The following is a 15,500-nucleotide window of genomic DNA, read 5'->3' on the forward strand; positions in this document are numbered from 1 at the left end:
TGGCCCAAGAAAGGATTGTGTTGGGATTTCGCAGTGCTTGCCAAAGTTAGGCCACTCAGTGGATCAGTTGTGACTTGGAGAATGAGGTAAACCTTCGTATGTATTTCTTGTTGTCAATATTTCTCTGAAAGGTTAGCTGGTGTGAGAGGCAACCTATTGTACTCAAATTCTACTTGGTTAATAATACAAACCCTCTAGCTGTTGCACCGATTTTCCTGCATTGGTTTTTTTTGGGGCCCTGTTGTCCAAAAATAATGATGTCCATTGTGTGTTTGTCTCATATATTTTTAGTTTATGATCTGTATGTCAGTGTAGTCAACAGTAGTGTTTTTCATCATTGTTTATAAATTAAATAACTTGTTGAATGTAATAACAAGTAGGAGATGATAAACCAGTGATTGCAGTAGGATTTATGATGTGTAGATTTAGAAATTTTCACATGATATCAGAGCATTGCAGATCATAGGACACTGAAGCCATCAGTCAGGAGATCCAACGAAACTACTACAAAAAAGTAGTTGTCCTGAGTGACAGCGTTGTTTCAGAGCCAGAGGAGCAGCTAAAGGAGAGACGCAGAGCCACAGGAGTAACGCAGAGGCTCACGCAGTGCCTGCATCAAGTGGAGGGTGACGCAGTACCCGAGACGAGCTCACGCAGTAACTTTGTCGGCTCTCTGGGCCAGTGCAAAGCCTGAGAGGCTCAGGTCAGTTAGTTGCCAAGGCAAGAGAAGCAGTGCAGATTCGATCAATTGCGTTGGTGGGATGTTGTTGCTGTTGGCGCAGAACAGTGTCTGAGGAGACAAAGCCAAGGTAGAGGGAGTCACTACCTTAGCAGATTTCTTGCCAAAGAAATCTAGATCTAGGTTGCTGAGCAGCAGCAAAGGAGGATTGGAGAGGAGTGATTCGACATTTGGCGGGAGGATTTCCGTGAAGGAAATCAAGACTCAGAGGGAGTCTAGAAAGAACTTGTTCCTTAGAGGATTTCTAGCGCCAAAGAAATCCAGATCTGAGTCTTGCTAGGGCAACAGTAAGAGAGGGAGAAGAGAACCTGTTCTACACTTGTTTGAGCAGAGATGGCAGTCAATGGACTGAGGGATCAAGACAGATTGGATGGAGCATCCAACTTTGTCATCTGGAAGGCCAAGATCCTGGCAGTCTTGGACAAGAATCGCATCAAGGATTATGCCTTGAAAGTGGTGGTTGTACCAGTCGATGTTGATCCTCTCAAGAAATACGAGGAGGCTCAAGCGAAGGCGAAGTGCATGATCCTGGACGGGGTCAAGGATCATGTGATCCCACATATTGCTGAAAAGGAAACAGCAAGGGAAATGTGGGAGGCCTTGACCACCTTGTATGAGGGAACTTCCATCCAACGGAAGATGTTGCTTGAGAACCAGCTGAGACAGTATCAGATGCAGAAGGGAGAAGAAATCGATCCCTTCCTTCTCAAGTTGCAAGGGATTTGAGACCAGCTGACTTCCGTGGGGTCTACACCAAATCCTAATTTCATGGTGAGGACTGCCCTAAATGTTGTCATTGAAGACTAGAAGACCTTTTTCCAGAGCATCTTAGGCAGGGCTTCTCTCCCCAGTTAAGAGGAGATGTGGGCAGCTCTTCGATAGGAAGAGATCAGGCGATTAACCAAGGCAAGAAGTAGCGGTAAAGGAGTCAGAGTCAAGGAGGAGGAAGAAGAGGATGCATCTCTCACATCAGAGGGATAGCCAAGGCAGCAGAAGAGGAAAAAGAAGGACATAACCAAAGTCAGATGCTTCAGGTGTGGGGAACTGGGACATTTCACCACTCAGTGCCCTCGGAAGAAGGGCAAGGAAGAGAAGTCTGACTCGAAGGTTGCTCCAGCGAAAGTTGACAAGGAGGATGATGACGAGGACTATGCCATGAGTGTTCATGCACCTCTAGAGAAGAGGTGGGGCGATATTGGGCTATAGTCGAGAGGACTACATAGGGGAAAGATCCTTGAGGTGCCCAAACTATGACAGTAGTAGAATAACGGGAGTCAGTTGGTGCGAGGGATGATGGAGCAACAATGGCAGAGCTAGAGTGCCATAGTCTGAAGCAGCGTAGTGAAGGCTGCAGTAGTGGGAGAGGCACAGAGCGGATTGCAATAGCGCAGTAGCAGTAGAGGGTCAGCACAAATTAGCAATAAAGGTAGCTTCAGCATCACGAGGTATCCAGACTGACCAGTACGTCAGCCTTTGGGTGGCTTTTTCAGTTGCTTACTTCTTAGCAACTGAGTTGCAGTGCAGCAGTTAGCAGTGGCAGTGCTATGGGCTGCATGATGCAGCATATTGAGAGGGAGTTACAGTACAAATGTAGCAGTGGAAGTGGCAGGGTCATGAGCAACAGTACAAGATGCAGTAGTGCAATAGATGAACGGCAGCAAGCCAAGCATCAATAGCACAGAGGACCGATGTTGTAGATCAGTGTGATGCTTCTATTGAGAAGTATTGCTAGAGCACATTCCTCGCTAAGAGGGAGTGTTGATTTTGGGTAGCATCGGATGTGCTCTAGCTCCAAAAATTTGTGGAGGGGCTAGAATACATAACATCTCCAAGACCCAGAAATCGTTTGGAGAAATTCCACCCGGATTGTGAGTTATTAAAATAATTAATATTTTTAATGGGGTTCCTAAGTCTAAGCTTAGGAAAGTAAAAATATTAATGGGTATTAATAAAAATATGGATGAGAAGCTTCTAAGAGATGAGGATCAAGTTTGTTTTAATCTTAGACGTTGATTAAGGACTTAATCTAGGTCGTTGATTCATTAACAGGAAAAGTATAAAAGGAGGCTTGAGGGTCAGTTGGAGATACACCAAGTTTATCAGTCAGTTCGATTTTTCTGGGGCATGATTTGCTGAGAAAATTGAACTAGTGATCTAAGTTGCAGTGAGACGGGCAGAAGCAAAGATTTGGATCGGAAAGGAGTTCCGAGCCAAAGAGTATTGGGCAGAGAGGCAAGAGTAGCATCAGAGAGGCAACGTAGAGGCCTACGCAGCCCAAGAAGGGGCTCACGCAGTGCTGACACAGGCCAAGAGGGTCTCTTGTCGTGGCAGTGCAGAGAATTCATCAGAAGTTCGAGATTTTGCTGGAGAAGCGAGGTTCTGAGCCAGGAGGGTTGAACAACAGTCTTCCTCCAGCAAATCAATCCAACAGAAGGGGTGATGTGGTCTCCTAGAGGCAAGACATTGGCCCAAGCAGGGATTGCACTGGGATTTCGCAGTGCTTGCCAGAGTCAAGCCACTTAGTGGATTAGTTGTCATTTGGAGAACGAGGTAAACCCTCGTATGTATTTCTTGTTGTCGATATTTCTCTGAAAAGTTAGCCGATGTGAGAGGCAACCTGTTGTACTCAAATTATGCTTGCTTAATAATATAAACCCTCTAGTTGTTTCACCGATTTTCCCGCATTAAGTTTTTCCGAGGATGTGTTGTCCAAAAATAACGGTGTCCCTTGTGTGTTTCTCTCATATATTTTCAGTTTATGATCTATATGTCAATGTAGTCTGGAGTAGTGTTTTTCATCATTGTTTATAAATTAAATAACTTGTTGAATGTAATAACAAGTAGGAGATGATAACCCAATGATTGCAGTAGGATTTCTGATGTGTAGATTTAGAAATTTTCACATATTCCACTTCAATTCTTCCAGTTCAACTGACCAATGGTTCTATGGGATCTGGCATCGATGCATCCACATATCTTGGTAGGGCCCAAATGTTTGCCCTCGGAGGTTGATGCAGCCATAAGAAAAGAAAAGAGATGTCATGGCCACAAAATAAAATAAAAGAATATCAAAATGCAAAAGATGGCAGGGGCATACACATTATGTGAAAAATCGGTTACCTGATTCCTATTGCAACAACTGATGTTAATTCTTCTAATTATTATCTCTAATAAACAATTTACTTTGGCAAATATCAAATTAAATACACTATAGCCTACACAAATAAAAACTGCGGAAACTAAATACAACACAGGAGAGAAAGAATCAACACACCCATCTACATAGTTATTTTTGGACAAATGTCCCCGGAATAACCCAGTGCGGGAAAAACGGTGGAGCAATTGAGGGTTTGTATTATTAAGTAGTTTTTTTTTTAATACAATCTCTGGATGCCTTGTTGGCTATCCAGTACAGAGAATATGACTGACAGAAGATTAGTGAGAAATACCTCACACTATCACTGGTGATCCCGACCGATCAAGCCACAGAATGGCTTGTCCCTTGCTACCTCTGTGTAGGCCCAATGTCACAGCTTCTAGGGACAGTGCCACCCCTTCTGCTGATCGATTTGCCTCTGACTTTGATTTTGTCCTCCCGGGTTCCGGCTTCACAAATCGACCTCTCTAGTAAAAATACAGATCTCCTCAAGGCTCTGCACTGCCTCTCCTGGATCTCTCTCTGCCTCCTTTGTTGAGTATTCCCAAATCAGGAGAAATCTCCAACCGGAACTATTCCCGCCCCTCACTACAAGAAATCACTTTGAACTTATCTCCGACAACTGTTGCGCTGCTCTCTTCAAAAATTCGATCTTTGATCTCTCTCTATGTGTTTTCCAAATGCCCATCAAGCCTCCTCTTATAATCCTTTTGTTGAGAACCAACAGCCCAGATTAGATTCTAATCAATGGCTCATGCCATTTTGGCTTTGATCCTCATCTTCTTCTAGAAGTTTCACCCACAGTTAGATTAATACCCTTTAATTATTTTAATTCCCTAAGTTTAGACTTAGGCACCCATTAAAAATAATTAATTCTTTTAATAAAACTCTCTAGGTGGAATTTCCCAAAACGATTTTTGGATATTGTGGAATACATGTGTCCAAGCCTCCCTGCAAATTTTGAGGCTTAGATCACATCTGATGCTACCAAAAATCAACACATTAGCATGTGTGAAAAAGCCTAGCATGAACTCTACCTCACTCCTCATGGCCATCACCCAGTTCTTGAGCACATGTTGCTCTGTTACATCATAAAAAAAGGAACCCTTGCATGTCCCAACTCTGATGAGCAATGAAATGACTCATCCTTAAGGGGTAATACAATTGTTATACATCATTCAAAGCAAGCTCTAACCCTTTGAGCTACGAGCAATAATACAAAGATAAAGTAAAAGGTGCACAGGAGGGGTGGAAAAACAAAGGTCGAGTTGGTAACTCATGCATCCATGATTGTTTCCTCCTCACGTCTATACAATCAGGATGTGGATCCCCATCATACTGGTCCCTTTGACCATGGCACTTCGCCATGAAGTCTTCTCTCCTTTGTACCATCATTATTATTGTTAGTTTTAGTTTACAATGTTATGTTCTATGCTTAGCACAATTACTTCAATATTCCTTTAGCAGCCCAATGACAATTTCCAATTTAGTTTTCCAATAGCAATCACATTAATCATAGTTCACATTGACAGTGACTATAGATAGAACATGAACAATAAAATGCAGAAGATAGGCCAAGACAAGAGAACACTAGATTTGGCGGATGTCAGGGAAAAACCCCAAGATGGGGAAATGCCTTTGATCAATTCTTCTTATTATTATATCAAATGTTCAAAAGAGAAAAAGAGTACAATAATACAAAAGTCAAAGTCAAAATTGATTTGCCAAATCACTGTCCAAAACAGTCCTTGGTCAACAGCAGTCAAATCAGCCCTAACCAGAAAGTCAACAATAGTCAAAATCCAGTCAAACTTCTCCAAAACAGCGCGTTCAAAGGATAGAGAAACTCGACCTCTTTTGCTAGTCAAAGTCAACCAAAAATAGTCATCCAAACAACAGCAAAACTCGGCCAACCTGAATTCAACTCTACGATCAAACAGGCTTGAGGTCAACACAGGTCAAAGTGCCCAAAAATTCTCGAATTCTGTAACAAACGGTATGCCTTGCCAAAAATGAAATTTTCCCACAAAAATCGCAATCGAAGGATGAGTCAAAGTAACTGGTCAACGTTGGTCAAACCCTGCAACATCTCTGAAATTTCGGCCCTGTAATCTGCCCAGAAATTCGACCTCCTTGCCACACGTGTGAGAGAAAATCAATTGCCCAATGAGGTGTACGAACCAATCAGATAAGGAGAGAGAAGATGTGTCAAATGAGGTTGGAGGTCTCGCTTATTTGTACAAGTCGAGGAGGGTGAAGTGACATGTCTCTTAGGCTTCATGAGCCTACATTATGATGTGGCCGACCTTGACAATTTGCACGTGTGGGCATAAATTCAAAAACACATTTCCTGCTTGTCCAAATTTTATGATCTTTAGGTCAATTTTGGTCCTCTCGAAAAGAGGAATTCAATGCATCATCATCTCCATGAAATGAGTTGTCCAAAGTGGAATTTGGCCCTACTTGCCAATTTTAACAATTATTCACTAAGACCTATCAATTGAAGGGTGGACTAAGGAAATGTTACTTCCACTCGAGGGTTGGAAACAACTAATAAGGTTGTCCTTTAGCCACTCCTACCTAGGAAGAAAACACCATTGCAAGTTTAAGGCCCCAATTCTGGAAGGGAAGCCTTATTTGAAGTGTTAAATAGCCCTTTATATTCAAGCTTGGTTCACATAGATGTAATAATGAATATTGTCCCCTAATGATTGGTAGTTTTCACTAGACCTTGTGTTGTGATTGTCAGTTGGTTCAACAGCCAATGACCTAGGCACCTTACCCATCGATATCCAAGCCCCAATGAAGTATATTGGCAACCACAAGTGAAGCATTGAGAGCCTTAAGTCTTCAAGCAGCAATAGCACATTATATCTACCCCTCGGCACCTCCTACACCCAACATATTTTGCCACTTTTCACTACATTTGATTATTCTTCATGATGATACACCTGGTCCCAGCATGCCCCCAGGCCAGCGTAGTACCATATGAGGGATGTCAGCTAATTCAGGGCCCAGATGAGGACAGTATCACGTTCAACGACTAGGGAGGGCTAGTACAACCTAGAAAGCCGTCAACCTTGGAACAGATATGGACATTATGAACAGCTGGAGACCCAGGAGACCCCTTTGTGGTGCTCCAGCTGGGTTTTGGGGACCACAGAGATTTGAGGGCCAACCCCCAAAGGATGATTTTTAGGTGCTTCTACATCACACTTAGCACTCTAAAGCACCAACACTTGGCATTTGGAGCTTCCTACATGAATGACATCAACCTAGAAGGCCTCACAACTCACATGTGTGGGCTTTCTTTAGCACTTAAATTGAGAGATAGAGGGTTGGCTTGTAACCCAATGCATAATTGTGATTTTACTTGTCATTTAGGGGCTTTTAGGCTAAATTAGAACTCATCCTCATATAAATAGAGGAGAGCACTATTTCATTCTCATCATCATCACTTGTGTATTCAGCTTCTCTTGTGAGAATTTATGCCTCTTGTACCTATTGGAGAGATGTGATATATGGAGCATATTTTTTTTTGGAGCTATGTTCTTGTCTTTGGAGAAGTTGCCTTGGATCAATGATTGGATTGAACATGCATATTATCTTGTAAGTGCCTTTTTATTGAAAATTTCTGATTTCATGTCCAATTTATGGAATAAATTGGTGGTCTAAGTTAAATATTGTGCCCTAATTTTGTTGAATATCAATTGTTTGAAAACTAGGTCATATTTATTGCATGCATCACTCATTGTATGATATGTGAATGACAATCCACTTGGTGATTATACATTAGCTCTCCCAAACAAGATTTGATCCCTCACAAAGGTAATAGTTAGGGTTTTGATGCTAGGGCATCAAAATATCCTTACTCCTTTGCAAGTTCTAGCCAACCTTAAGAATCAATAGACTCCATCAACCCTAAGACTAGGCACTAGCCATCCATTGTTGATGATCAAGTCAATTATTATCCATTAAACCGAATTTTCTCTCCTCTATAATTTGGCCCTCTTGAGGCCAAGTGACTTAACTAAGGCTTAGTGCAAATTGACTAGGAAGAGCAATTTTTGGTCTTGGAAGGTCTCAACATCTAGGGTTGAGTGATTGCCACAAAATCATTCCCCTTTGGTGGCCATTCCTTCCATTTTCATCCATAATTTCTCTTGCCCTCGTTGTTTGCCTTAGGATAAAGCCCTAGTTTGGTTATAGCTTCAAATTGAGGGCTTGTTGAAGGTTTCATGTGCCTTTACCTTGCTAACACTCACTATTGGAAATATTTTCTTGGCTCCTTGACCTTATGTCATCCCAACTCTCAACCTACCAATCAAACCATAGGTCTTGCATTGCCTCAATTTGGTTCTCTAAGGAAAGTGAACTGCTTCTTTTTCATTGTTGGAACCTTATATACCTATGTTATGTGTTTCCCTTAGAAGCTTCTTAGTCACCTTATACCTTGAAACCTAGAATATTCAATGTAGGTTACTTCATAACTGAGATACCTCTCATTGGTGAAAGTCCATAAAGAGCAGGAGGTAGTAGTTGTGGTGACAGTGCGCTGCTACCTTATTGTTGTCACTTGGTCTAGTGATAGCCTTGTACGGTGCTGCTCTCCCAAGCTTGCTAGCTTTGCAGCAACATACCCCACCCCCGCAACAAAGAAATTTACTATTTGATAATAGAGGCAACTTCTAACTTTTTTATATATCATGCTTTGTCATCAAAATGCCCTCTCAGTTGAACCAACCACATTTTTGCTCTTGTACTATAGAAGCCTTAAAAGAAGGAACAAATTGGTGAAGAAAGAACCCATTGGAATATCTAGTTAATATTTTCAAAGGACAGATATACATGTTGCCTGCTCTAGTAGAATTCTCATTCAGTTGGAGTTACAAAAACAGAAAATGCCATTTTTTAACAGTCATGTCCTAGGTTTCCTTTACTCAAGAAAAACACAATTTAATTAAGAAAGACGTTCAAAAAGGTGTTAATTGTGGGGCCCTATTAACTATCACTGCCTGCTAGAATAACATCAAGAGTAAGTATACAAAATGCAATATTTTCTAGACTGAATGCTGTAATTTTCCCAGTCAATAGCATTATGAATATTATTTTCTAATACAAGTAGCATTTTCTCAGAAGTAAAATATTGATTTCGATAACTACAACGTACATTTCTCCTTCAAAATCAGCATACACAACATGTGACAACATCAAGCTACCATAATATTATATTCAGAGGAAACAAGGATAAATAGCATATATAATATGACTTTTAATGAAATTTTATTTGAAAATTTGTATTCCTCACTGCATGCATGTTATCATGACGTGTTGATGCAATATTCGACAAACCCTTTCAATTAAGACTAAAATGGAAAACAACACATAATGAATATTGTGAACATTCCTACATAGAGCTGAAAGCTCAAATACATTATTAGGATTCGTTAAGATTAAGTGACAAAGAATTCTTTTAGTTGCAGATTATCTACAGCACATGTGGAATTTCACAATCATTGTCCAATTCCTTTCAGATGATCAATTGAAATTTAGGTTTCTCGAAGTAAAAAACTAGAATAATAAAAGACACAGAAAATCTACTATCTTTAACAATATCACAAGATGCATTTAGCACAAGCACTACTTTATCTATCACAAATGAATAGTAATGAACGCTCCTCTATAGAACACTTTTTATAATACTACTACCTAAATTCACAAAGTATCATTAGCTTGCAAACTCACCTTAATATAGAATGGCCCTAGTCGAATCAGAGTCTTCCGAAACTACCAACAAACAAACAAATTGCAGTAAGTGACTATATAAAGTAAGCAATATATACAAATACGTAAATTCTATTGTTGAAATTTGATGACTAAAAAAGTTTCCAACAATCCCAACCCAATTTTAGTTCACCTTATTACTCCCATTTAGATAAATGCCTTTTCCCATAAACATACATTCAACATATAGAATTCTGGAAATGAAATTTTCAGATTAAAACACATGGGACTGTCAACACATACTGAAAATAAATATGGACATAACGAGACCAGCCACACACATAAAAATACACAGATTTTTTGTCAACTTAGACCCAGGCAAAACCCCTTCAATCTTCTCAGGGGAAAACCTGTTAGAGAGCTCTTCAAATTTATTTATCTTTCAAGTTCAGGGAAAATACATTTGCAAACAAAACAAAACAGCAAAATACAACTCATCTCTTCAGCCCAAAACTCCTTGAAAACTGTGCCCACTTTGCCTCGATTTCCATGCCCACTTGAAGCTGAAAATATGTATTGTACATATATGAGTGTACGAGTTGTACCGTACAGACTGTACGGATTACGCTTTTTCAAAAAAAAAATCAAACACTTCTCTCAAACGGCATGCAACGCACAACATTCAATGTTGTTCGTACTGTACCTTCTGTTGTCTTCTAAACCTTGATTTCCATGCCTAGCTTTGCCTAGAAATCACTCCTTCAGCTCGCTGCAACAAATTTCTCCTTCAAAACTTTTCTCCAGCTCTCAGCCTCCTTTCTCCAATCTGCTCATGAAGAATGAATGCAGTCTCTCTTTTCTTTTCCCCCTTTTGTTTCCCTAAATGACTTTTGGGCAACCCTAAGATCTAATGGCTCAAATTCATTTAGATCAAGGGATGAGAATAAATGTGCATTTAATTCTCACTTTCTATTTTTTAACTCACCCATTAAATAAAGTACCCACATTGTACTTTATGTCTAAAGTCACTTTTCACTTTATAATTTAACATTGATTTTACCACTTATAAAGTCACTTTCACTTTATAAAGTCACACTTAGGAAAAGAATTATTTTGAACACTTTTCCCTAGGTAGAGACTAACCCATGGGAAACCACTTGTCCAAGGTACATTAAAAATCAACACTCCCTCTTACTAAAGAAAGTGTTTCTCACCACACCCATTTTGTCCCTGAAATGGACATGCTTGCATCTTGGCAAGGACTTTGTGAGAACATCGACCACTTGCTCATCTGTTGATATATACTCTAGCTTCACTGCCCCCTTCTGGACATAGTCCCTGATGAAATGATATCTAATGTCAATGTGTTTTGCCCTATCATGAAACATTGGATTCTCCGTGAGTTTAATGCAACTCTGATTATCACAGTGAATAATTGTCGGTCTCAACTCCTGATCAAATAGACCATACAACAACTTGCGAAGCCAATAGCCTCACAACTAGCCTGGCTAGCGGCCATATACTTAGCCTTAGAAGAGCTCAAAGCAACTGACTTTTGCTTTCGACTGAACCACGACACAACTTCCAAACCCAATCCGAAGCAACAGCCTGAAGTGTTTTTCCTATCAAAAGCACAACCTGCCCAATCTGAATCTGTGTAACCTGCCAACCTCACTCCATCTCCCCACCTATAGTCCAACCCAAAACCAACAGTCCCTTGCATGTAGCGAAGAATGTGCTTTGCAGCTACCCAGTGCACCTTCCTAGGCTCAACCATGAACTGGCTAAGTGTGTTCACTGCAAAGGATATATTTGGCCTAGTGTTTACCAGATACATCAAGGACCCAAGTAGCTGCCTATACAATGTGGGATCCACCAAACTAGAATCTGAAGCATGAAGCTTCTTCCAATTGGTGATCATAGGTGTAGACATGGGTCTACAGTCTACCATGTGAAATTTGCTCAACACATCCACAACATACTGCCCCTGCCCCAAAAAGATATGCCCCTCCTCTTGCCACACCTCAAGCCCCAAAAAGTAATGCATTAGCCCAATGTCCTTCATCTCGAACTCCATAGCAAGATCCTCCTTGCAACCACTAATCAGTCTCTCTGCCCCAGTAATGAACAAGTCATCAACATACAACACAAGAATGAGCGGATCATCCCCTACAACAATGTAGTATAGGTTTGGATCTGCATCACTCTTCATGAAACCCATATGTTGCAAGTAAGTATCAATCCTCAAATACCAAGCTCTCGGAGCTTGCTTAAGTTCGTAGAGTGCTCGCCTCAACCGGCATACATGGGTCTCCCGCCCAAGTACCTCAAAGCCCTGTGGTTGCTCAACATACACCTCCTCCTCTATAACTCCGTTCAAAAATGCGGTCTTCACATCCATCTGATGGATCTGCCAACCCATTTCTGCAGCAATAGAAATAAGGGACCGAATAGAAGTGTACCGAGCTACGGGAGCGAAGGTTTCATCATAGTCAACTCCCTCTATATGTGAGAACCCTCTAGCCACAAACCTCACCTTGAACTTCTCAACGCTGCCATCCACAACATGCGTGATCTTGTAGAGCCACCTGGAAGTCACAATTGACTTGCCCTCAAGCCTAGGCACCACTTCCTAGACATTGTTCTTAATGATAGAGGCATACTCCTCCACCATAGCCTCTCTACATACCTCCTAGCTGGCAGCCTCCTCATAGCTAGTAGGCTCGGAGTCAACAATGTTGGTAGCCTTGGCTACATAACTACAAACTACTCAGGTGGCACACTCTCCTTGTTCACCCTCTTGGGAGGACCAATGGACTTCGCTTCCTTCAAGGTGTCTTGAAGCCACTTGGGCCTCCTCCTCCCTAAAGAAGCTTCCCCATAGGGAACCTCATCCTCTGCCCCCCAGTCTTGTGAACTTGAAGGTCTGCCAACTGACCTTGGTGTGCCTGTACCAGCACATGTCCTCGAAGAACCTATACTGACGCCTATGCATGTGTCAACTAAAGTGCCAAGTGAACTATGTACCAGTGAACTCCCTAAAGAAGTGCTCGGTGAACTCGCCACTGGTGCCCCAGATGTCACTGACACTAAAGTACCTCCTTTATCAGTGGATCCAAAACCCTAAGGTCCTGCTCCCTGTACCTGACTTCCTTGTTGAGGAGAAGTTAGTGACTCTCTCTCATCATACTGTTGTGATCTCCGATAGGCCCTCTCCTCTTCAAACTTCACATCCCTCCTAATCACCACTCTCTGTTTAGAAGGAATGAAGAACCGATAGCCCTTCAAAGTCTCGTTGTAACCCATAAAGATACCCTTTTCTGCCATGGGTTCCATCTTCGTCCTTTTCTCCTAGGGGATATAAGAATATGTGAGACATCCAAAGATACAAAGATGTCCCACATGAGGCTTCTCTCCAGTGAAAGCCTCCTCCAGAGTCATATTCCCCAATACTCTGTGAGGACTCCTGTTTTGAAGATAAGCAGCAGTATTGCAGGCCTCAGCCCACGAAAACAAAGGCAAACCCTAATCATGAATCATAGCTCTAGTAGCCCCAACAATAGCTATGTTCTTCCTTTCAGACACCCCATTCTGTTGGGGGTTGTAAGGAACCGTGAACTCTCTCCTAATGTCCTCCTGTGCATAGAAGTCAGAAAACCCACCATCGATCTACTCACCACCATTGTCTAACCTCTAGACCTGAATCTTCCTACCTGTCTGCTTTTCCACAAGAGCTTTGAACTCTTAAAGCGACTGAAGACCTCACCCTTGGTCTTTAGGAAATATATCCAAGTCCTCCTAAAGTAGTCATCAATGAATATAACATAATACTCATAACCACCCAAAGACACATGAGACATACGGCCACTAACATCAGTATGAATCAAGTCTAGTATACTTGTAGATCTGTTGTCGCTCGCTAGGAATCGTAACTTGGTGTACTTGCCCAAAGCACACCCTCTGCAAACCTCATAATACTCGACACTAAAATCAGGAACTCCAGTAGTGATCTCCCTCAGTACTCTCAAAGCTCCATGATGCATATGTGCCATCCTCTGATGCCATAACTCGCACAAGTCTCTACTGTTGGTGGTAGTAGGAAGGGGTATGCTCAAAAGGAAGGAATAGACTACGAGGAAACCTTCGCCCTAGTAGCCAGGTATACTTCTATTAGGACCGTGATATCTCTTGCAGCGCAGATGGGGTGGGAGATTCATCAGATGGATGTCAAGACGACATTCTTGAACGAGGTAATAGAAGAGGAAGTATACATCGAACAACCAGAAGGTTTTGAGACACATGAGAAGAAATCTCATGTATGCAGATTAAAGAAAGCCTTGTATGGGCTGAAACAGGCACCTAGGGCATGGTACGGTCGAATTGATGGCTACTTGCAGAAGATGGGGTTCGTCAAGAGTGACGCAGACCCTAATCTCTACTATCTGGTTGTAGAGAATGAGCCTCTAATCCTAGTGTTATATGTGGATGATCTCTTCCTGACAGGATCATCCAGGCTCATCAAAGACTGCAAGAAGAACCTAACCACAGAATTCGACATGAAGGATTTGGGACATATGCATTATTTTCTGGGGTTATAAGTTTGGCAGCAGAAGGGTGAGATCTTCCTAGGACAAGGGAGATATGCTACAAAAATATTGAAGAGATTCAAGATGCAGGACTATAGACCTATGGCTACTCCAATGATCACCAACTGGAAGAAGATTGATGCATCATAAGATAAAGATGTTGATCCCACCTTGTATAGACAACTCATAGGATCCCTGATGTATCTGGTCAATACCAAGCCAGAAACTTGTTACGTTGTCAACACCCTCAGTAAGTTCATGGTAGAACCTAAGAGGGCACACTGGGTAGCAGCCAAACATATTCTCAAGTATATACATGGTAGAACCTAAGAGGGCACACTGGGTAGCAGCCAAACATATTCTCAAGTATATACAAGGAATAGTCGAGCATGGGCTATTGTACACCAGAGACAATGACATCACGCTAAGTGGGTTCACTGACGCAGATTGGGCTTGAGGTGTACCTAGGTAACTACAGTAGAATTTATTTTAATATTTGATGAAGGAATTTCGTAAATAACTTATTGAGAATAATAAGTAGGTGAAATAGATTAGTTGTAGCAGTGATAGAATTTCAGTTTAGAAATTTTCACAGAATGTGCTACAGATGGATTGATATTGCAGTATATATTTTTTGCTAATGATTGTCGCTACATATCAGGTTCTACGCTTCTACTTGTTCACTGTCTACTCAGATTTTAAATATGAGAACACTGTTTCATGGGTTATATCATTATGTATCAGGTGTATTTTAGTTTCTAAGTTGTCTTCAGGAGTATTTTGAAGTTTGTTGGTACATGTAATTCATTGAAGGCATTGCCCAAAAATTAAAATTTCTAAAGAGCACCAAGCAAAATCTTTGAAGAAATTTATCATTGAAACTCAAACCAACCAGCTCTGAGATTTAAAGGAAAATTAGGAGTGTTATTGTTTGGAATCTAACATACATATTGTTGATTTGGAGTAGCATCGGATGTGCTCTAGCCATGAAAATTGGTGGAGAGGCTAAAGCACATGAGATCTCCAAGACCCAGAAATGGTTTGGACAGATTGTACCCGGTTTGGGAGATATTAAAATAATTAATATTTTTAATGGAGTTCCTAAGTCTAAACTTAGGAAAAATAAAATATTAATGGATATTAATATAAAACTGGGTTAGAAGGTTCCAAAAGTCATGGATCAAACCAAATCTAATCTTAGTCGTTGATTAGAGATTTAATCTCGGTTGTTGAAGGACCAACGAGAAAAGTATAAGAGGAGGCTTGAGGGTCAATTGGAGAACACACCAGAGTG

General features: G+C 41.2%; 1 protein-coding gene across 1 annotated transcript in view; it reads right to left on the reverse strand.

Annotated features, from left to right (window-relative positions):
• Positions 1 to 15,500, reverse strand: part of LOC149242006 (uncharacterized) — a 536,392-nt gene that overhangs the window by 460,642 nt on the left and 60,250 nt on the right. The window contains exon 4 of the mRNA XM_089374117.1: positions 9,642 to 9,683. Coding sequence (XP_089230243.1) covers positions 9,642 to 9,683 — 42 coding nt within the window. The remainder of the gene's footprint in view (positions 1 to 9,641; positions 9,684 to 15,500) is intronic.

Source organism: Pinus tabuliformis, chromosome 8 (genome assembly GCF_031772625.1).
Source record: "Pinus tabuliformis cultivar Carrire ecotype Pingquan chromosome 8, CPIR1, whole genome shotgun sequence".
Lineage (NCBI taxonomy): Eukaryota > Viridiplantae > Streptophyta > Pinopsida > Pinales > Pinaceae > Pinus > Pinus tabuliformis.